Source organism: Stomoxys calcitrans, chromosome 2 (genome assembly GCF_963082655.1).
Source record: "Stomoxys calcitrans chromosome 2, idStoCalc2.1, whole genome shotgun sequence".
Classification (NCBI taxonomy): Eukaryota; Metazoa; Arthropoda; class Insecta; order Diptera; family Muscidae; genus Stomoxys; species Stomoxys calcitrans.
The window spans coordinates 131,501,058-131,523,691 of record NC_081553.1 but is presented as its reverse complement, the minus strand read 5'-3'; the positions used below and the strand labels follow the sequence as shown (position 1 = coordinate 131,523,691).

Here is a 22,634-nt window from a genome sequence, read left to right as displayed (position 1 = left end):
TGTGATTTCTTGGAAAAAAATATTTCAAAAAATTCGTTAGTGTTTTATGGGTTTAGCTTAGGCACTGTTATGGTTTTAGCGAGGTGTGTGTTTGTGGATATATTGTTATGTACAAGCGCAATGTAGGTGTATGTGTTGTAGTAAGTGTACATGTAAAGTAATGTTTTGTTATCTTTTTATCTCTGAGTGGCGGGGTTTTAAACTGCTTAGCCCATAAAAGGAAATTTTTTTCGTGACAGTTTTTTCAAACATTCAGTTTCAGATACTTATTACCTGTCTGTTCTCCATTCAATCGGCAGATCTCAATCTCGGGATCTATCAGCTGCGGCGGGGTTATAAGACCATAGCATACTGTCTACTACTGAAACTTCAACTGGGAAAGTGACAGTCCCAGGCTTACCAACCAACAAGCGAATGGTTGGTTAGGGCGAACCTTCGCGAAAAGTTTGGGCCGAATTACCGCATACGTAATCGAGAGCGCTTTCGTATCGAATGAAATTTCATGTCGTATTTTATGGATGTTATACCACTTTATATACATTTTAAAGTAACATTTTTAATAAATCATGATCAATTTAAAAATTGCGTTCCAAAATATCAAATCTTACAAATGAGAGATTTCGAACAGTATTACTCGTGCACGTAAGCTGTAATTCGACCTCTGATTTGGGAGTAATTCTATCTCATATTTCCAGGCATGCGACATTGCAATGCCATGGATTTTCTATCGTAAAAATATCGGGCCCGAGAAGAATTCGAATTAAAACAGCCGTCTCGCTCAAGGTCTTTGGGAGGCTTCAAAAGCTGGCCATGCTCTCCAAAACACCCCATTCCTAAATAGCAACAACTCGTAATCGTTCATAAGATTACCGTCACCTGGTGAAAATCTCACCTCTAACAGAACTGTGCTAATAATAGTATTGTTGGTCTAAGAACATTCCCTAACGTCGCCAAAGAAAGGCTGAGGATACCAGTTATTAACAGAAGAGGACAATGTGGAGAGTGAAATAGGCTGTTTGACCTACACTGAAAATTTGTTTTCCCAAATTCTAAAGATTCTAGCTAAAGATAAGAACAATATTTAAAAGATAATAAATTTTCCAACTTTTTAAGGGAAACGTTTCCTTTGGTGAAATATATTTTCGTTGATATTAAGGATTTCTTATTTTGAGTTGTAGTTTAATACATCCTTAACTTTGGGTCTTGCTATTAAAGACAAAAATCTAAAATGATGGTCAAAATATCGTTGAAAGTGAGAAAACTGACTTTGGGACAAGACAACAGTGAACCTTAGATAATGACGCAAAATATCCTTAGAAATAGGAGTGCTTTATATGTTTAGTTTTTTTGAAAATTTTTGAAAAAATTATAGTTGAACTGTCATCTGTATAGTAAAATAAGAATCAATCAGCGATCGAAATTTTAAAGGGATGGTTGTGTCCGTTAGTAAAAATAAAACTAAATTTAAAGATATCAACTTTATATTGATGTTTTAGATTCTTGGATTGTTTTCATTGCTAAAATCCTGCAAATAAGGAAAAAATCTTAAATTTGGGCCAACTGTATTGCTATGTAGAGATTTTTACGTAGCAGGCTTGTATTGGGGTAAATTCATACTAATTTTTTTCGGAATCAACCTTCAGCTGACATATTTTACTGCACCTTGAATAAATAATTGAGATTTAACAAGGTACAGTGCAAAATTAAGCTAAGAAGGAAAAACTTCATTCCTATCAATGGCATGATATCAAGGAATCCTTCAGATCCTAAATCCACAGTTAAAAGACGTAGTGACTACAGTCCCAATCTTCCAAACACCGAATGAAACCATGGTACATTGGATGAGACTGCTGGGAACTGAAGATATTCAGTATTCTTGCTATGCTTCTTTGATCCTAGGTTTTTAGGAGCGATGGTGTAAGCGTCTTTGGAAACGACTCTTTAGCTGTTACTGAATACATGCCAGAAACGGAGGGAAGGGGGAAGATTACGAGACGCAGCTAATCAATCACGAAAATTACGATATCAACCACCATTTTTGAAAAAGTAATTGAAAACAAGTAAGAGCGTGCTAAGTTCGGCCAGGCCGAATCTTATATACCCTCCACCATGGCAAGCATTTGTCGAGTTCTATGCGCGATATCTCTTTTTAGACAAACAAAGAATATTGAATAAGAACTGTAATGCTATTGGAGCTATATCAAGCTATAGTCCGATTCGGACTATAAATGAATGCCGAACATTATAGAAGTCATTGTGTAATATTTGAGATCTTTCGGATAATAATTGCGCCTTGTAGGGGCTCAAGAAGCAAAATCGGGAGATAGGTTTATATGGGAGCTGTATCAAGCTATTGGTCGATTCAGACCATATTAGACACATATGTTGAAAGTCATGAGAGAACCCGTTGTACAAACTTCAGCCAAAATCGGATGGGAATTGCGCCCTCTAGAGGCTCCAAAATTCAAGATCCAAGATCGGTCTATATGACAGCTATACCAGATTATGAACCGATTTGAATCATTCTTAAAACAGTTATTGGAAGTGATACCAAAATACGACGTGCAAAATTTCTGTCAAGTCAGGCGAGAAGTGCGCCCTCTAGAGGCTCAAGAAGTCTAGACCCAAGATCGGTGATATATTGCAGCTATATCAAAACATGGACCGATTTGAATCATACTTAGCGCAGTTGTAGGAAGTGATACCAAAACACCACGTACAAAAATTTAAGTCAAATTGGACTAGAATTGCGCCCTCTAGAGGCCCAAGAAGCCAAGATCGGTTTATATGGCAGCTATATCAAAATATGGACCGATATGATTTACATTTACAGTCCCAACCGACTTACACTAATAAGAAGTATTTGTGCAAAATTTCAAGCGGTTAGCTTTACTTCTTCGAAAGTTAACGTGCTCTCGACAGACAGACGGACGGATGGGCAGACGGACGGACATGGCTAGATCGGCATAAAATGTCTCGACGATCAAGAATAAATATACTTTGTGGGTTCTCCGACGAATATTTCGAGTAGTTACAAACAGAATAACGAAATTAGTATACCCCCATCCTATGGTGGAGGGTATAAAAATCATATTCAATTAAAAAATTATTGATCAATTAATTTTTAATTGAAATCGATTTTATTTTTAATTGAAAAATTTTTTGCGATTTTTTTTCTGTGTATAAAGGAATAATTCCATCATCCTGAGGGAAAGATGCGGCAATTTTCTCTAAATTGATTCTGGATGTTCAACAAAACCCACCATGAAACGATTAAGTAAATCTTTTGGGGATGAACTTTTGCCCGGTAAAGATGCAACAGTGGTAGAGAAAATTTGAAACCTATAGGAAAAGCCAGGTACTAGATATTTCTTTTGCATCGGAAAATATCAGTGGAAGGATGTGTGACTGGTAAGTCTTGGCTAACCACAGTTCTCCACTTATCGCTACATTGGTCTCAGCTTTGATGTTTAAGAAAAGTTTCGATTATCCCAAGCAGTCTTAAAAAGGAAGTGGAAACTGAAGAGTCGATTACGAACGGCCTATATAACATTATTTAACTATTGGATTTTTATTTACCGAGAAACTTTAAAAACGCTCATTGGCATAGGGATTATACCATTTTCCATCGTCATATCGGGTAAACTAGGAGCATGCAGGAACGCGAAGTTTAAAAGCAAAAGATTTTCGTCCTATTAATTAGTCATCGCTCATTTTAAATATTCTGGGAAGATTGATGTGTACATAGCTCAGGTCAAAGATTCCTTAGAAATGCTTGTCTCGTCAACAATGTGTTAATACAAATGTTCTTGTCATTTGCAAAGGAGGACATAGGGTTTCGGGTCTATGTTTTTAATACGGTGTAAGGCACAGGGTATCAAAGATGACCACTTTTCACTTCTCCAATCTTCTAGGGACTATAACTTTAACTGAACTGATTTGCATGATTTAATTCTCCTAGGACAACTTAGAAATTTAGCACACTATCTCGCTAGCACCTCAGCTCTATCCATTCCAAATTTCAAAGAGATATCTCTACCCGTTTTCACACGGCATATTTTTTACTATTTTTTTTTTCATTTTTCTCCCACTGTACTACGTATATCGTGAAGGAGCTGGGAATTCAAGACTTTAACACTACCGTTATAAACTTTAATTGGTTACTATAAGCCGTATTACGGCCAGCTTGGTATCTGTAGACAGACCTACAGAGGGCCACCCTAAGGAGGTGCACTGTCCCCATTGCTTGAGTATAGCTATAAACAATGTATAACTGTTTCTGGAGAGAAGTGGTGTCGTGTATATTTATTACGTGGCTATTGCGGTTGGTGGAAAGTTGCCAGGCACTCTTAGCAATATCCTATAAGAAGCTTAACGTGCGACAGCGAAGTATGCAGGCGATAGTTGTATAGGCAATAATCTGTCTAAAACGGTAATTTTATACCCATCACCGAGGGATGGGGGTAGAATCATTTTGTCATTCCGTTTGCAACACATCGAAATATCCATTTCCGACCATATACAGAATATATATTCTTAATCGGAGTAAAAATTTAAGACGATTTATTCTTGGCCATTCGTCTGTCCGTCTGCCTGTTGAAATCACGCTACAGTTTTTAAAAATGTACATAAGCAGGTTAAGTTCGAAGATGAGCTATAACGGACTATATCTTGATATAGCCCCATATAGACCGATCCGCCGATTTAGGGTCTTAGGCCCGTAAAAGCCACATTTCTTATCCGATTTTGCTGAAATTTGGGTCAGTGAGTTGTGTTAGGTCCTTCGACATCCTTCTCCAATTTGGCCCAGATCGGTTCAGATTTGAATATAGCTGCCATATAGACCGATCCGCCAATTTGGGGTCTTGGGCCCATAAAAGCCACATATATTATCCGATTTTACTGAAATTTGGGTCAGTGAGTTATGTTGGGCCCTTCGATATCCTTCTCCAATTTGGCCCAGATCGGTCTAGAATTGGATATAGCTGCCATATAGACCGATCCGCCGATTTAGGGTCTTGGGCCCATAAAAGCCACATGTATTATCCGATTTTGCTGAAATTTGGGTCAGTTTGTTGTGTTAGGCCCTCCGACATCCTTCTCCAGATTAGGATAGAGCTGCTATATGGACCGATCCGCCGATTTAGGGTCTTGGGCCCATAAAAGCCACATGTATTATCTGATTTTGCTGAAATTTGGGTCAGTGACTTGTGTTAGGCCCTTCGAAATCCTTCTTCAATTTGGCTCAGATCGGTCCAGATTTGAATATAGCTGCCATTTAGACCGATCAGCCGATTTAAGGTTTGGGGCCCATATTTGGCGCATTTATTATCCGATGTCGAAATTTGGGACAGTGAGTTGGGTTAAGCCCCTCGATATAGCTGAAGGTCAGATTTGAATAAAAAGGTCTTTACCTTTCTCTCGATTTATGGTTTTGGGTTCATAAAAGGCGCATTTATTATCCGATTTCAACGAAACTTGGGACAGTGAGTTGTATTAGGCTCTTTGACATTTTTCAGAAACTTGGCCCAAATCGGTTCAGATTTGGATATAGCTGCATTTATAGACCGATATCACGATTTAAAGTCTTGGCCCCATAAAAGGCGCATTTATAAACCGATTTTGTTAGGCTTTTCGACATCCGTGTTGTATATTCAGATCGGTTTATTTTTAGATATAGCTACTAAAAGACCAATAGTTTGTTATACACAATTGAACAATGACTTGTACTTGTTAGTATTTGGTCCAAATCGGAATATATTTTGATATAGCTGCTATTGGACATAAGGTATGCATTTTTCGCCGGATTTTGACGAAAGGTGGTTTGACGAGGTGGTGGGTATCCAAAGTTCGGCCCGGCTGAACTTAACGCCTATTTACTTGTTTCTTTGCAGCAGGAGATACATGGTACCCACGGTGAAAAAAAAAGTTCAATTTACTAAAAGCGCAAAATACATTGTATTGCTGGATAGGAAATTAAACCAACAAAGGTAACTTTTGCTGCAAAACAGTTATTGGCAGTTGTTGGAATGCAATGTAAATTTGAAGAGGTATGTTGCTGTCACTGAGCTTCCGCCACAGCAGGTCATTGTTTGTTCTTCAGGCATACCCGAAGACTAAAGGTTGCAAGTAACAATTGGAGCAAAAGCGATGAGGATAATAAATATCAGTTCAGATTTTAATATAGTTGTCATATATATGAATTGTCCGATACGAATCGAAAATTCAAATATTTCAGTGTTTTGTTATGAATCTCTCACTAACTTTCATTTCCCTGCAAGTCAAGTTTAGATTTAGATTCGTCTATATGGCTCGATTTACTAACCGAATTAATATTATTATACTAATAAGTGAATTTGAATTGAAGGATTACTACTTAAATACTTGAGTTTTCTGCTTAAATACTTTAATCTCTTTTTTTGATAAAATCTGAAAATATTTTTCTTCTTATGCTACATTAAACACCCAATGTCATTGAAGACCCATGACATTGGGTGTTTAATGTAGCATAAGAAAAAAAATATTTTCAGATTTTTTCAAAAAATAAAAGTATTTAAGCAGTAAACTCATATCGTACATGTATCATCATTCGGTTTATTTAAGCAATTATTTCTACAAACCTTCTTATTGCCGTTGGCTATAAGTGGTATTGAGTACAATTACTTTCGGAGGTTTCTTTTATTTAAAGTTCAAGTATAGCCTATTGAATGGATACTAAGTTTTTAATATGTAAATGCTTGTATTAAGAAATACTCTTAAAGGTATTTTAGTGTATGGGACGATTTCCTTTGGCATTTTGATGAAATAAATTGTAAATATGTTTCAATGTTCGTGTTTGTATAAATGGGTTATTTACTTACAAGTCTTACACACTGGTCAGGCCTTTCCTTGTTTAATTCATGTTACAATTTATTTTCTAAATTAAATTCTTTTGTTTCAATTTCAGGCCTACATCAATATTTACAAGTTCATTTACAAAAAATGCATACAAGGCCTAAAGCAATACCGAGATGTTTTATACAATGGAGTGCAAGACATGGATGTTGTCTGTCGTTATTAAGGCATGGCATTTATTGAACGCATACTTAAGAACTATTAAATCTCAATGTAGTGTTAGTTTAAAGTTTCCTCATATCTAAAAATTAAACATTTTAAAGCAATGTACATTTACTCGTATATATAAAATGCTTATTTACATAGTCTTATATATAATCTTATGTTATATAAGTTAGTATTTTAAAAAATAATCATGATATTTTTTTAAAAAATTTTACAACGTATGCTAAAAGTTTATAAATTCCATGTACATGGGCCAAATTACCGCATACTAGAGCTGGATAAATATCGATGGTACTATCGATATTTAATTTTTTGGCTAAATATCGATTGTAATTCGTTTCTATCGATATTTCCGCCATTTGCAAAATTAAAAAAAAAAAGGTTAAAGCGTCCTAAGATCGACCGGGGAGAATCTTGTGAACCCACCACCATGGATTCTGCTAAAAATGTATACAAAATTAATTTTGTTGAAAGGTATAATTTTATTCTACATATAAATCTGCTGGCAAAACAGCAAAAAAAAGCTTCTTGGAACTGAACAAGGATGACTGAGAGACCAGTTTGCATGGGAGCCATATCAGGTTAAAGACTGATTGGGACAGTATTTGGCACAGTTGTTGAAAGTCGTAACAGAACACTATGTGCAAAATTTAAGCCAAATCGGACAAGTATTGCGGCCTGTAGGGGCTCAATAAGTCAAATAGGGGGATCGGTTTATATGGGAGCTATATCAGGTTACACATACACTTAGTTGGACCGAATTTGGCACAGATGTTGGAAGTCATAACAGAACACTATGTGCTAAATTTAAAACCAATTGGACAAAAATTACGGCTTGTAAAGGCTCAGGAAGTTAAATCGGGAAATCGGTATATATGGGAGCTATATCAGGTTATAGACCGATTTGAACTGTACTTAGCACTGTTATTGGTAGCCATAACAGAACACTATATGCCAAATTTAAGCCAAATTGGAGAAGAATTGCGGCTTGTAAGTGCTCAAGAAGTCAATTCGGAAGATCGGTTTATATAGGAGCTATAGACCGATTTGAACCGTACTTGGCACTGTTGTTGGAAGTCATAACAGAACACTATGTTAAAAAAATAAGTAAAATCGGGCAAGAATTGCGTCTTGTAAGGGCTCAAGAAGTCAAATAGAGAGATTAGTTTATATGGGCGCTATATCCAAATCTAAACCGGCATGACCCATTCACATTCTTCATCGACCTACATCAATACTACGTTAGCTTAGGTAAGAATGACAGTCCTTTACAGACTGATTTGGACAATTTTAAGTCCATTGTGATACCACAGCCACAAAAGCACTACACGATTGGGACGCCTATAAGGCTGAGCAAGGAAAATAGAAGGGCGAGCTGAGAAAAGCTCAGAACAAATCCTAGATGGAATTCTGCAGCGCTGTGGAGGATACATCTGAGGCCTCTAGGTAACGAAAGATGCTATCCTCGAGACCTATTACGTTGGGTTATATTCAGAAGTCAGGGAATGAATGGACAATTTCATGTGAGGAAACACTAGAACTACTCGTTGATACACATATCCCGGGAAACTCACCAACGGACAACGTGGAGCCAGAGGAGGTTGTCACTGAGTCGCAAGTCTTTTGTGCGATAAAAAGTTTCGACAGCTTTAGTGGCCAGGCCCTGATGATGTATCACCCGCCAGAAGCCTTGGTCTGTCGAACCCACGACCCCTGTACTGGTAATCCAAACACGCTACCAACTCGACTGCCGGGGCGCCACTCAATACTTAGTATCTGTGCAAAATATCAAGCGGCTTGCTTTACACGTTCGTCCGCTATCGTGCTTTCGACAGACGGACGGATGGACATGGATAGGTCGCTTCAGAATGTCAAGACAATCAAGAAAATATATACTTCATAGGGCGCAGGACAATATTTCAAGGTGCAACAAATGGACTGACTAGATTAGCCTACCCCCATCCTATGGTGGTGGGGATTATAAGGCGAATTTACTTAGTCCCTGAAAGAATGTTTTATAATTCCGCTTTTCTAACCTGGCACTGGAACTGTCTTTCGCTGGCATGCAAACTCATATGAACAACTGTCTGCATATTTCATCGAACTACTTTTCTAGTTTTGTTTTCATTTGCAAAAACTAGGAACATGAGACTGAAATGTATGTTTTTTTTTTTTGATTGAAGTTTCTGAAATTAACGATGGTATCGATAGTTATCGATATTTTTTTGAAAAATAACGAAAATATCGAATGTTGCGAATATCGATAGTTTGCCAGCTCTACCGTATACGTGATCGAGTGCCCTTTCGTATCGAATGAAATTTCCACTCGTATCTAATGGAAGTTACACCACTTGTATATAAATTTTTTTTACCAAAGTTTTTATTGTTAATGAACGATTTAAATATTCGCCTTCTTTAATTTTAAAATTTTTCTTGATAAAAAGATACATAATTCACAACAGAGAGATTTCGATCGAACGATCGTTCACGTATGCGGTAATTCGTCCCCAGTAAAAACTCTCTTGTACAAAAAAAGTACAAAACATTAAAATATATTTCCAGGGACACTTTAAAATAAGTTTGATAACTTAAAATTTATTTAATTAAAATACTTTAATGTTATTTAGTTTGTATCTTACTACGCAAACAGAAAATGTTCGATGACTTGTATGTTCTCTACGTGTGGACGATCTAGACATGTCCGTCCGTCTGTCTGTTGAAATCACGCTACAGTCTTCAAAAATAGAAACATTGGGCTGAAATTTTGCACAGATTCTTTTTTTGTCCATAAACCGGTTAAGTTCGAAAATGGACTATATCGAACTATATCTTGATATAGCCCCCATATAGACCGATCTGCCGATTTATGGTCTTAGGCCCATAAAAGTTGCGTTAGGAACTTCGACATCCTTCGTCAATTTGGCTTAGATCGGTCCAGATTTGGATATAGCTGCTGTATAGACCGATCTCTCGGTTTTAAGTTTTGGGGCCATAAAAACGCATTTATTGTTCGATGTCGCCGGAATTTGGGACAGTGAGTTAAGTTAAGCCCTTGCACATATTTCTGCAATTTGGTCTAGATCGATGAAGATTTGCATATAGCAACCAAATAGACCGATATGGCAGCTCTGGCTTGGCCCCAAAAAAGGGGCATTTATAATCCGATTTAACTGAAATTTGACACATTGACTTATGTTAGGCTTTTCGACATCCATGTTGTATATGGGGCAGATCGGTAAATTTTTAGATATTGCTACTAAAAATACCAATATTTTGTTATACCCAATTGAATAATGGCTTGTAATTATTAGTATTTGGTCCAAATCGGAACATATTTCGATATAACTGCTATGGGACATAAGGTATGCAATTTTCACCGCATTTTGATGAAAGGTGGTTTACATATATACCCGAGGTGGTAGGTATCCAAAGTTCGGCACGGCCGAACTTAACGCTTTTTTACTTGTTATGTTGAAGAAAGAGATATATAAATATAGACATCTATCTTCAAAATAGCATGATAACTGTAACTATTTGGGACTCAATAAGTTAAATCGGTGGACAGGTTCAATGTTTGATGGAAGATGTATACAAATTCCAAAGAGCTTAGGTTAGTTTCAAAAGAGGGTGCGGATATTATTCTGTCCACGGACATGAACCTAAACCAGCAGTCGGCTTGTTGTGCGCTTCAAAATAAAACGTTTGATTTCCTAGAGGAAATTGTCTGTTTTAAGAGGCCAAGGCTTCACTAAAAGACCTCAATTTTGAATCTGTGATGTAGTTTTGATTAAGGCATGTCAATAGCTCAGATAGATGCCCGTGTCGCATGTATCACTTCTCTGATGTTCGTTATCAAAAATCAAAAAAATTTACACAATTCCAGTACTGTAAATATAAGACCCAAATCATGTTATACAGTGTCGAACTTTGACTATCCACCACGGATATATTTATATATAAATAAAAAAAATATATATTTATATTATTCTTATCCGAATGCACCGAAATATTAAACAATGACTTCAGCATTCAATTCATTTATGGTCCGAATCGGACTTTAATTTGATATACAATATCTCGAAAAGTATAACAGTCTTATTCATTATTCTTTGTTTGCCTAAAAAGAGATACCGCGCAAAGAACTCGATAAACGCGATCCATGGTGGAGGGTATATAAGATTCAGCCGGGCCGAACTTAGCTGTTATTGTAAACAAAATAAGGATGACTTTTCAGGGTTAAACAGTTAAGTCAGTATTTTTACTTTTTATACTTTTTTTTTATTTGCTTAAAGTCTAAAACTTGACTTTTAAAGTCGACACTGAGTTCAAGTATGGGAAATTGCCAATTAAATGTTACTACAATGTTGCACATGGTCCATTATAAGATTTCTAGCAATTTTTGCAGTCACTTATTCGTTTCAACAAACGTTTAAAGATGTGTCAATTTATAGCCTATTTCAAAGTGGCAAAATTCAAGGTCTTCTGGATTTACATATGACTAAAAAAATTTTGTTGTAATAATTTACATGCTCGACGAAAGTAGTGTGAATAAGGCGTTTGTGATTTACATAAAAAGCAACGAAACGAAGGCACGCACATGCCTAATTTCGGGTTGTTTTTACTACATACAATACGATACAAACTATCGAACTAGGAAGTACGTGCTAAAGTCACAACTACCAAATTTACGAATACAAAATTGCATAATATTAAAATGGACTGACGGACGGACACAGCAGCGGACAAATCAACGCACAACAAAAACAGTTATAATTTTTTCGGTCAAATTCGATTGAGACCACATCACCAAATAAGGCTAATAAAATCTATAAAAAATGTATGCAAAGAAAAAAATAAAACTTGAGATGCGATTCACACCCATTTGACGATATAAAAGACCAACAAAAGGTAGAAGTAATAGCCATGCCCGGGCTTTGAATGCCAAACTCACTTCTCATAGCCTAAACACGCAATGACGCTCACACGGAAGAAGTTCAACGGCAGTGACTTCACAACTCTCCAGCTGAGAGTTGTAAGACTCTAAAGTTAAGAGTCGAAACTGTTTGTGAGTGCGCAAGCGGGTAATTATGAGTAAGCTGACTGTGAGTGAAAATTTAAAAGCCGGTGGTTGTGCCTCACAGACCGGCCTTAATTCAGCTGCAATAGCAGCAATGTTTGCACATGCTTTCACTTTCAAGTGTACGTGCTAAAATACAGTTACGACGAAACACATAATAGTTGACATAAACATTGTCAACAGAAGCAGATTACTTTTTTTTGGGAAAATCTTGAAAAATTGGCAAGTTCTTTAAATTATTTTCTTTTACATAAAAAGATCGGTTATATGAACAATATTTACTATGGATGTTGGAAGTCATTACAAAATATCACATACAAAATTATAGTCAAATCGAATAATAATTGCACTGCCTTTAAGCTGAAGAAGTCAAATCGGGAGTGGATTTATAGGGGAGCTATTTCAATTTTGAATTACTGGATGTAAATGTTAAAAAAAAACAAAACACCACTCATAATAATTGCGCTTTCAGCGGCTGATGGGTTCAAATGGGGGCTATATCTAATCAGGGGCTAACTACACAGTCCGTGATTATATGTACCCGAGTAAAAAAATTGATATGGTCAGATCCAAATATATCTGGTATGTTGAAAAAACAAAATACCACGCATAATAATTGCACTTCTAGCGGCTGACCAATTGACTCACTAATTGTAACTGGAGATTTCAATTTACCATCTATTCATTGGAAGGAAAATACTGATACAAACTATTTATTACCCGTCACAAAAAATGGTCATGTTGTGGAATTTATTGAAACAATTTTGAATACTGGTTTATGCCAAATTAATAGAATTTTCAACGCTAATGATAAGATGTTGGATTTACTATTTACCACTGAACCTATGCAAACTTCGCTACAAAGAACAAACGCTATTACTAGTCCAGAGGATGTATTTCATCCTACTATTCACGTTGATGTCAACCTTTCTACCTCTTTCCTTCGTAAAACACGATTGTCTAATATTGATAGTATTTATGCTTTTTCGAAAACTGATTTCCGAAAACTTAATACTCTTATATCCGAAGTTGGTTGGCAAGAACCACTTCCATTAAATGATTTGGATGAGTCGATTGTTATATTTTATGATATTCTTAAGGGTTGTATCCAGAAATCCGTTCCTGTTAAATGTAATTTCATTGGTAATGGGCCACCTTGGAATAAAAACAAACTGCGCAACTTGAAGAATAGAAAAAATAAACTATATAAAAAGTATAAGAAAACTTGTACTGCGATGGACTTTTCCAAATACTCTGTTGTTCGTTCTGAATATAACATCTGCAATAAGATCTCATACAACACTTATTTGTCGAATATAAAAAGTCAACTACAAGTAAACCCTAAGTCTTTTTATAAATTTGTAAACTCTAAACGTCGGTCAAATACTTTTCCAAAAGTTTTGAAATTTGGAGGCATCGAAGCGGATGATGACCTTTCCATCAGCAATATGTTTGCAGACTTCTTTGCCACTACTTATTCCTGGAAAACATAAAATAAAACTAATGAGCCCTCCCAAAGCTTCTACGGAAATAGCACGATATCTGTTCCACTAACAACATCTGATACTGTACAGCATTATTTGAGGAATATGAAATGTTCCTACAATCCAGGTCCAGATGGTATCTCTAGCAATATTCTTGCAGCACTGAATGCGCACACTGCGCAAATTCCCTGTCCGGTGTTCTCTCAATATTGTTTAATGAATCTTTACGGAAACAATATTTCCCTCCATTATGGAAAAATTCTTTCATTATACCCCTGTTTAAAAGTGGATGTAAATCTGAAATCACCAACTACAGAGGAATCGCAAAGCTTAGCGCTATTCCGAAACTTCTTGAAAAAATCATCACTGACTCACTGTCTCATCAAGTTTCTTCACTGTTATCACGATATCAGCATGGATTTCGTAAATCGTACTCAACTGTAACAAATGTTTTGGAATTAACTACAATTGTAAACGAAGGATTTAGAAATCGTTTGCAAACTGACGTTATATATACTGATTTTAGCAAGGCTTTTGATAAGGTAAATCATAGTCTTCTATTACACAAGCTAGACCTCCTGGGGTTTTCAGACTCGTTGCTAGCATGGATATCAAATTACCTGTCTAATCGCACTCAAACTGTAAAATTGAATGATTCTGTTTCTAAAACTATTGCTGTTTTATCTGGAGTCCCACAAGGTAGTCATCTTGGGCCTATTTTGTTTTCATTATTTATTAATGATCTACCATCCACTGCCACTTTTTCTCGAGTACTTATGTATGCAGACGATGTTAAACTTTTCAAAACCATTCAAAATGACACAGATCAACTGAAACTACAATCCGACCTTGACCGATTATACGATTGGTGTCAACTGAATCTAATGGAATTGAACATAAAAAAATGTAAAAATATATCGTTTTACAGATTAAATCATCTAACAACAATTTACTCTATAAACGGTTCGCCCCTAGAAACTGTGGAATCAATCATGGATCTTGGCTTCTTGTTAGATCAAAGGTTAAACTATAGATCACATATATCTTTGACGATCAATAAAGCCTATGGTTCTTTGTTAAGCGCTGGAGCAAAGAGTTTGTTGATCCAATCGTCACAAGAAATCTATACCCATCCCTTGTTCGACCGATACTGGAGTATGGTTCTATAATATGGTGCCCAAATTATAAAATCCACTGCAATTCAATTGAGTCTGTGCAAAAACAGTTCGTGTTATTCTGCTTACGTAGACGTAACTGGACATTTAATACTTTACCATCTTATAAAGAAAGATAAAATTTGATCAAATTGCCTTCGTTGGAAAGTCGGCGTACAATGCTGAATCTGAATTTCATGTTAAATATACTAAACGGAAACTTGAAGTCGGAGTTTCTGTTGGACCACATCTACTTGAACGTGCCGCTGAGACCTTCACGAAATTTTAATCTTCTTCATGTTGAATACTATCGTACGAATTTTGCGAACAATGACCCATTTAGGCGTTTATGTGTTGAATTTAATAAATTTTACAATAATATAGATCTGTGCGAAAACAAATATTCTTTAAAGAAAAAGATTATTATTTTGCTGAATTCGTAGTTATTAAGCTTAGTTTGTATATATTGTATATAGTCTAGTCTGTAAGGATTATAATATCTATAGACTAATAAATAAATAAAAAAAATGGGGCTATATCTAATCAGGGACTTACTACACAGTCCGTGATTATATATATCCGAGTAAAAAATTTATATAGTCAGATCCAAATATATCTGGGATAAGATAAAGTTGGATCTAATTGGATCCAAATGAAAATGCCATATCCAATTACGTATAATTATATCTGATGCTATCTATAACTATATCTGGTAGTAGATATAATAAGATATGGGACCAGATACAATTATATCCGCTATATATATTCATATTCAAAGTGATATTCTATTTATACCTATATTCGCCTTGGATATTATAAATTTGATCGATATGGATTGTCTATGTTAACAATTGGTAATTTGTGATGCATGGAAGTTTTATTTTCTAAATGTAATAAGCTTACAGAATGTAAAATATTACAAATATTTTTAATGAAGTCTGCACATTCCGCCTATTTAAGGTTGTTCATTGTTTCTCGGGTCTTCATTGAAATTCAAAAGGAACAGCAGATATTGCCCATAAAGAACTCAGTGCTTGATGTTTCACTCATTGTTTCAAATTTCATCGAAATCGCATGAAAAAGGCCCAATAGTCTGTTTCCGGAGATCGGTCTATATGACAGTTATATCCAAATATGGTCCGACTTGGACCACATTCGACAAAGGAGAGTAGAGGTCAATAAATATACTTTACACATGAACGATAAGTTGGGTGTGAGTGCAACCCAAGCGCATAGAGTAAGAGAAACTCAAATTCATAACTACTTTCCAAGGTTAGGCAAACAAGTAAGAGCGTGCTAATGAATAAGAACTATTGGAGCTATATCAAGTTGTAGTCTGATTCGGACCATAAATGAATTGAATGCTAAACATTGTAGAAGTCATTGTGTATTATTTCAGTCCATTCGGATAAAAATTGCAGCTTGTAGGGCCTCAAGAAGCAAAATCGGAAGGTCGGTTTATACGAGAGCTGTATCAAGCTATAGGCCTCAGTAGCGCACAGGCTAGCATGTCCGCCTATGACGCTCATCGCCTGGGTTCGAATCCTGGCAGGAACATCAGAAAATTTTTCGGCGGTGGTTATCCCCCTACTAATACTTCACCCCAAAGAGGTGTCACTCTGCGGCACGCTGTACGGAATATGTGGAGGTCCCTTATCATTGAGCTTAAAATTGAATCGGACTGCACTCATTGATTTGTGATATGTTTGCTCCAGTTCCCCAAATGGAATGTTCATGGGCAAATTTGCATTTGCATCAAGATATAAATCGATTCAAACCATAGTTAACATGTATGTTAAAGGTCATGGGAGAAGCCGATGGTTAAAATTTCAGCCGAATTGGATAATAACTGCGACCTCTAGAGGCTCAAGAAGTCAAGATCCCAGATGGGTTTATATGGCAGTTATATCATGTTATGTATTGATGTGTGCCATACTTAGCACAGTTGTTGGAAGTCATGGCAAAACACCTCACGCAAAATTTCAGCCAAATCGGATGAGAATTGCGCCCCCTAGCGGCTCAAGAAGTCAAGATCCGAGATCGGTTTATACGGCAGCTATACCAGTTTATTATCCGATTTAAACCGTATAAGGCACAGTGGCTGGATAAGAATTGGGCCCTCTAGAGGCTCAAGAAGTCAAGACCCTAAATCGGTTTATATGGCAGCTATATCACAACATGGACCGATTTGGCCCATTAACAATCCCGACCGATCTACACTAATGAAACGTATTTGTGCAAAATTTCATGCGTCTAGCTTTAATACTTCGAAAGTTAGCGTGCTTTCGACAGACAGACGAACGGACATGGCTAGATCGACATAAAATGTCATGACGATCAAGAATAAATATACTTAATGGGGTCTTAGACGCATATGTGTTTCGAATAGAATGACGAAATTATTATACCCCCATCTTATGGTGGAGGGTATAAAAAAAAAAACAAATAAAAGCATACTAAGTTCGGCTTATATACCCTCCACCATGGATCGCATTTGACAAGTTCTTTGAATGACTTATTCAAGTAGAAAAACACCAGTCATAGAAAAACACCAACTAAAAAATTTCAGGCAAATCGAGTAATACTTGCTCCCTCCAGAGGCTCAAAAAGTCAAACTGGGAGATCGGTTTATATAGCAGTTATATTAGGTTATATACCGATTTAGACCATACTTGGTACAATTGTTGGAAGTCGCACCAAAACGACATGTGCAAAATTTCAACCTTATTGGATAAGAATTGCGCCCTCTAGAAACCCAAGGAGTTTAACCGGGAGATCGGTTTATATGGCGGCTATATCAGGATATAGACTCATTTAGACCATACTTGACACAGTTGTTGGAAGTAAAAAGAAACACTTCATGCAAAATTTCGACCCAATCGGATAAGAATTGTGCCCTCTAGAAGCTCAAGAAGTCAAGATCCCAGATCGATTTATATGACAGCTATATCAGGTTATAAACCGATTTGAACCTTGCATATCACAGTTATTGGAAGTCATAACGAAACACGCCACGCAAAACTTCAGTCAAATCGGTGGGAATTGTGCCATCTAGAAGCTCAAGAAGTCTAATCGGAAGATCGGTTTATATGGCGGCTATATCAGGTTATGGACTGATTTAGATCATACTTAGCACAGTTATTGAGAGTCATAGCAGAACACTTCATGCAAAATTTCAGCCAAAGTCCCAAGGTCGGTTTATATATGGCAGCTATATCAGTGATCAACCTATATAGACCATACTTGACACAGTTTTCAGAGACGATGTTGTTTGTCCTAAAAATAGACCAATTGTATTTGTTTGCCTTTAGCAGGGCACATTATAAGCAAGTGGTTGGGTGAGTTGGTAGCGCATCTTATTGTATCAGATGGTATCCAATTAGATATAATTTGATACAATTAGATCCAATTATATATAACCATTTTTCGGATCCAATTATATCTGATGCTAGATATAATTGGATTTGACCATATCAACTTTTATTTACTCGTGTATAAATAAATGAACATTCCATTAAGGAACAATATCAGTGAGTGCTGTCCAATTTAACTTTAACCTCAATGGTAATTTAGCTCCATATATGCTATATGCCATTAAATTTAAAGATAACATGCAAAATACAATTTCTTATTTTTTTTATATTTTTTAGGTTATTTTCAACTTTTTACCAACTCACATTTTTGCTGTTTTTATCGAGACCAAACGGGTCAGAGAGACACTTCTTCGAAGAAAAGGTTTTAGTATTGGAAAATAAACGTGCATCGCACAAAGGAATAGCATCGAAACAAACTATTACCATGTAAAAAGGCATGAAGTTAGGCAGGGCCGAAATTTGGATACCCACCAATTTGGGTATATATGTAAACCACATTCCGTCATAAACCGGAGAAAAATTCATAATTTATGGACCCATATTATTTTTTTTTTTTGAAATATGGTCCGATTAGACCAAATTCGGCACGGACATTAATGGTTTATTAAATACAAGTCGCTGTTCAAATTTGGTTCAATATTGGTCTTTTTGGCAACTATATCCAAATATAGACCGATCTGAACCATGTAGGACACGGATATCGAATAGCCTAACATAAATCACTGTGTCAAATTTAAGCGAAATGGGATAATAAATGCGCCTTTTTGGGGCCAAGACCTTAAATCGAGAGATCAGACTATATGGCAACTATATTTAAATCTGGACCGATCTGGGCCATCTTTAAGAAAGATATCGAGGGCACTAACACAACTCACTGTCCTTAAAGTATATATATTCTTGATCGTCTCGAAGCTCTGAGTCGATCTAGCCATGTCTGTCCATCCGACTGTCGAAATCACGTTAGCGGTCGAACGCGTAAAGCCGCTAGAAGTTTTGCACAGATACTAAATATTGATTAAGGTCGTTGGTCTAAAACCAGATATAGCTCCCATATAAAACGATTTTCAAATTTGACTTCTTGAGCACTTACAAGCCGCAATTTCTGTCCGATTTGGCTTAAATTTTGCATGCGATGTTCCATTACGACTTCCAACAACTGTGCTAAGTACAGTCTAAATCGGTCTTTAACCTGATATAGCTCCCATATAAACCGATCTCCAGATTTGACTTCTTGAGCCCTTACAACCGCAATATATGTCCGATTTGGCTAAAATTGAGCATGTAGTGTTTTATTATGACTTCCAACAACTCTGCCAAATACGGTCCAAAACAGTCTCTCGATCATCTTTGTTCGGTTCTTAGAGGCTTTATTTTTTGTTGGTTTGACAGAAGTTTTTTATGTAGAATTAAATTATGCCCTTCAACTTAATTTATTTTGTATAAATTTCTAGCAGAATCTATGGTGGTTGTTATTTTTTAGTACGGAGTAATAGGCAACGTCTGGACGAAACGGCTAAAGGTATATTTTAAAGTTATGCATGGTGGTTAGGAATCAAAGGGGTCAGGAAGGTTTGGATTGGAACACATTTGTACAAAAAAATGCGCGAAATTAACCTTTTTTCGTACAACTGAACGAAATGTAAATTTTACCGTACCACTTAACGAATGGATCAGGAAATCCAAAATTTGGAATATACTTGATTTGAAAAATATAGAATTTTGTGCAAAAATCGTTCTATTTGGGATCAATAGTACTATTTGCCATCAAAATGTACTATTTGGCATCAAATAGTACTATTTGGTACATAAAATATTAGATTTGTAAAACGTATTATTTTCACGCAACGGATTTATAAGACGAATTATTTTCACTCAGCGGATTAAAATATTGCATTAAAATTTTGTATGTGGCGAATGTGTAAAGTGATGACTAAAAATTGTTGAAAGTATTATTATGCCCTAAATACATGTATTTACTGGTATTAAATTGAATGCAAGTCCCAAATCAGGAATATACAATTTCAACCCCGAATCCTTTAAAGATAACCAAAATTTCTTTCTTTTTTAGAATGAGTTTTATAAGTGTAAAAGAGCGGCTTGACTGCCTCATTGACTTCATCCACAATTACCAAAGTTAAACCTATTTGTGAACTCAAACATGCAGCTGCAAACGGCTGCAGCCAAATATAACATTTTCGTTATCTAAAGGCCCATGGCTTTTAAACGATGTCTAAATGGTCGCTGTGTCAGGCTGTACTAGTTGTTAAAACTTTATGGACATTTTGTCAAAAAAATGAGTAATTCTAAGTTTGGCATTATTTCTAATAGGTTAGCATGTCCGTCTATGACGCTAAACGCATGGGTTCGAATCCTGGCGAGACCATCAGAAAAAAATTTTCAGAGGTGGTTTCCCCCCCTAATGCTGGCAACGTTTGTGAGGCACTATGCCATGTAAAACTTCTCTCCAAAGAGGTGTCGCACTGCGGCACGCCGTTCAGACTGAGGTCCCTTATCATTGAGCTTTAACTTGGATCGGACTGCACTCTTTGATATGTGAGAAGTTTGCCCCTGTTCCTTAGTGGAATGTTCAAGGGCAAAAAATGCAATTGCAATATTATTAGAATCCAAGTAACACCGTAAGCACATGTTAAATTCAAAGAAAAAATGCCTTTTCCTTGCCCTACATCTTCCATTTTACAAAATTCGTTTATCACTTTTTTCACAGATATATGAAATTTTTCTGACAACACCTTTCTTCTCCCTATTAATATGAGATTTTTTTGAGAAAATTGAAAAAGTACAGTTATAAGTTGTCTAATAAAGATTATATTTAAAAACTGTTACATGTTTTAAGACGATTTAGCTTACAAAAAGCATTGATCGCAGACATTGTCTTTTTATTTTTGTCGTATGGGCGAGACCACTATGACAGTCGACCATTTGCTTCGAAATGATCCTTCCTCTAACAAATTTCGTTGGATTTGGCTCGCCTTGAAGATCCACATGGTCTACGTGACGTTTTTATTTTGAAGCACCGCGATCGCATTTTTTAGCATTTCGTCGCACTTGTCGCATCGAGCCTATTTTGAGAGATCGTCAATTTGTGTGGAAACCAACGTGAATAAACCTTGAAGGAACAGCGGACACTTCTTTCATATCAATGAGTGCAGTATGATTAAAGATTAAGCTCAATGATAAGGCACCTTTTTTTATGCCGAGTCCGAACGGGGTTCGGCATAGCGACACCACTTGGTAGAGAAGTTTTAACATGGCAGGATACCTTACAAATTTAGCCAGGATTCGTTAGGGGATAACCACAGCCGATTTGAACTCAGGCTATTATTATTGAACTCAGATATTAAAACACTATGTGCAAAATTTCAGTCTAATCGGACGAGAATTGCGCCATCTAGACGCTCAAGAAGTCAAGACCAAAGATCGGTTTATATGGCAGCTATATAAAAACATGGACCGATTTGGCCCATTTACAATCCCAACTGACCTACACTAATAAAAATATTTGTGCAAAATTTCAAGCTGCTAGCTCTACTCCTTCAAAAGTTAGCGTGCTTTCGATAGACAGACGGACGGACGGACATGGCTAGTTCGACTTAAAATGTCACGACGATCAAGAATATATATACTTTATGGGGTCTTTGACGCAAATTTCGAGGTGTTACAAACAAAATGACGAAATTAGTATGCCCCATCCTATGATGAAGGGTATAACAAGACGAGACGACGCAGTGCTTGGAGTGTTTGAGAGAAAGATTCTTCGTAAAGTTTATGGATCAGTTTGCATTAATGGAGAGTATCGGCTTTGTTTGAACGACGAACTGTATGACGGCGTTACCATATTAAACATATCAAAATACAATGGTTGCGTTGGTGCATGCATATTGAAACGACATGGAAAGTTCAAGTGGTGAAAGACATCTCGAAACTTTGTGTCAGAGATTTTAGAAGTAGCGCAAAAAATCGAGGCTCTTGGAACGCTTCTCTAAGTTCGGCAAATGTTCTGCAATAGTCCATTAAAGTAAGCAAGTTTCTTTATAGAGATGAAACTATAAGATTACCGTTTTCGACCAAAAGATGCAAGAATTTGACTTCTTCACATTTTTTGATTTGTAACTCTTTGTTTTTGACTAAAGACTCCGATTTTGGCATATATAATAACTGCACATAATCTGGTTAACACTTAACTAAAAATTCTCTTATGACTTTCGACATTGTTGGTGAATTTCATATACGTCGGTTCAGGTTTAGGTATAGTTCTCATGTGTATGCATTGTCCGCTTTTCACTTCTAGAACGTTTGCCAGCGCATTTATTAAAACCAATCATCTCTACATTTTGCATAATATCTTCTTCCATGAATTCTGCTATGTGTTCGGAATTTGGTCAAAATCAATTCAGATTTATATATAGTTGCCACGTATATATAAATTCGTCCGGTTTTGAGTAATATTGCAATAATGTGGTAATTT

At 36.3% G+C, this 22,634-nt stretch overlaps 1 protein-coding gene across 1 annotated transcript in view; it reads right to left on the bottom strand.

Annotated features, from left to right (window-relative positions):
• Window positions 1–22,634, bottom strand: part of LOC106089012 (hornerin) — a 112,139-nt gene that overhangs the window by 1,054 nt on the left and 88,451 nt on the right. The window contains exon 5 of the mRNA XM_059361628.1: window positions 18,761–18,766. Coding sequence (XP_059217611.1) covers window positions 18,761–18,766 — 6 coding nt within the window. The remainder of the gene's footprint in view (window positions 1–18,760; window positions 18,767–22,634) is intronic.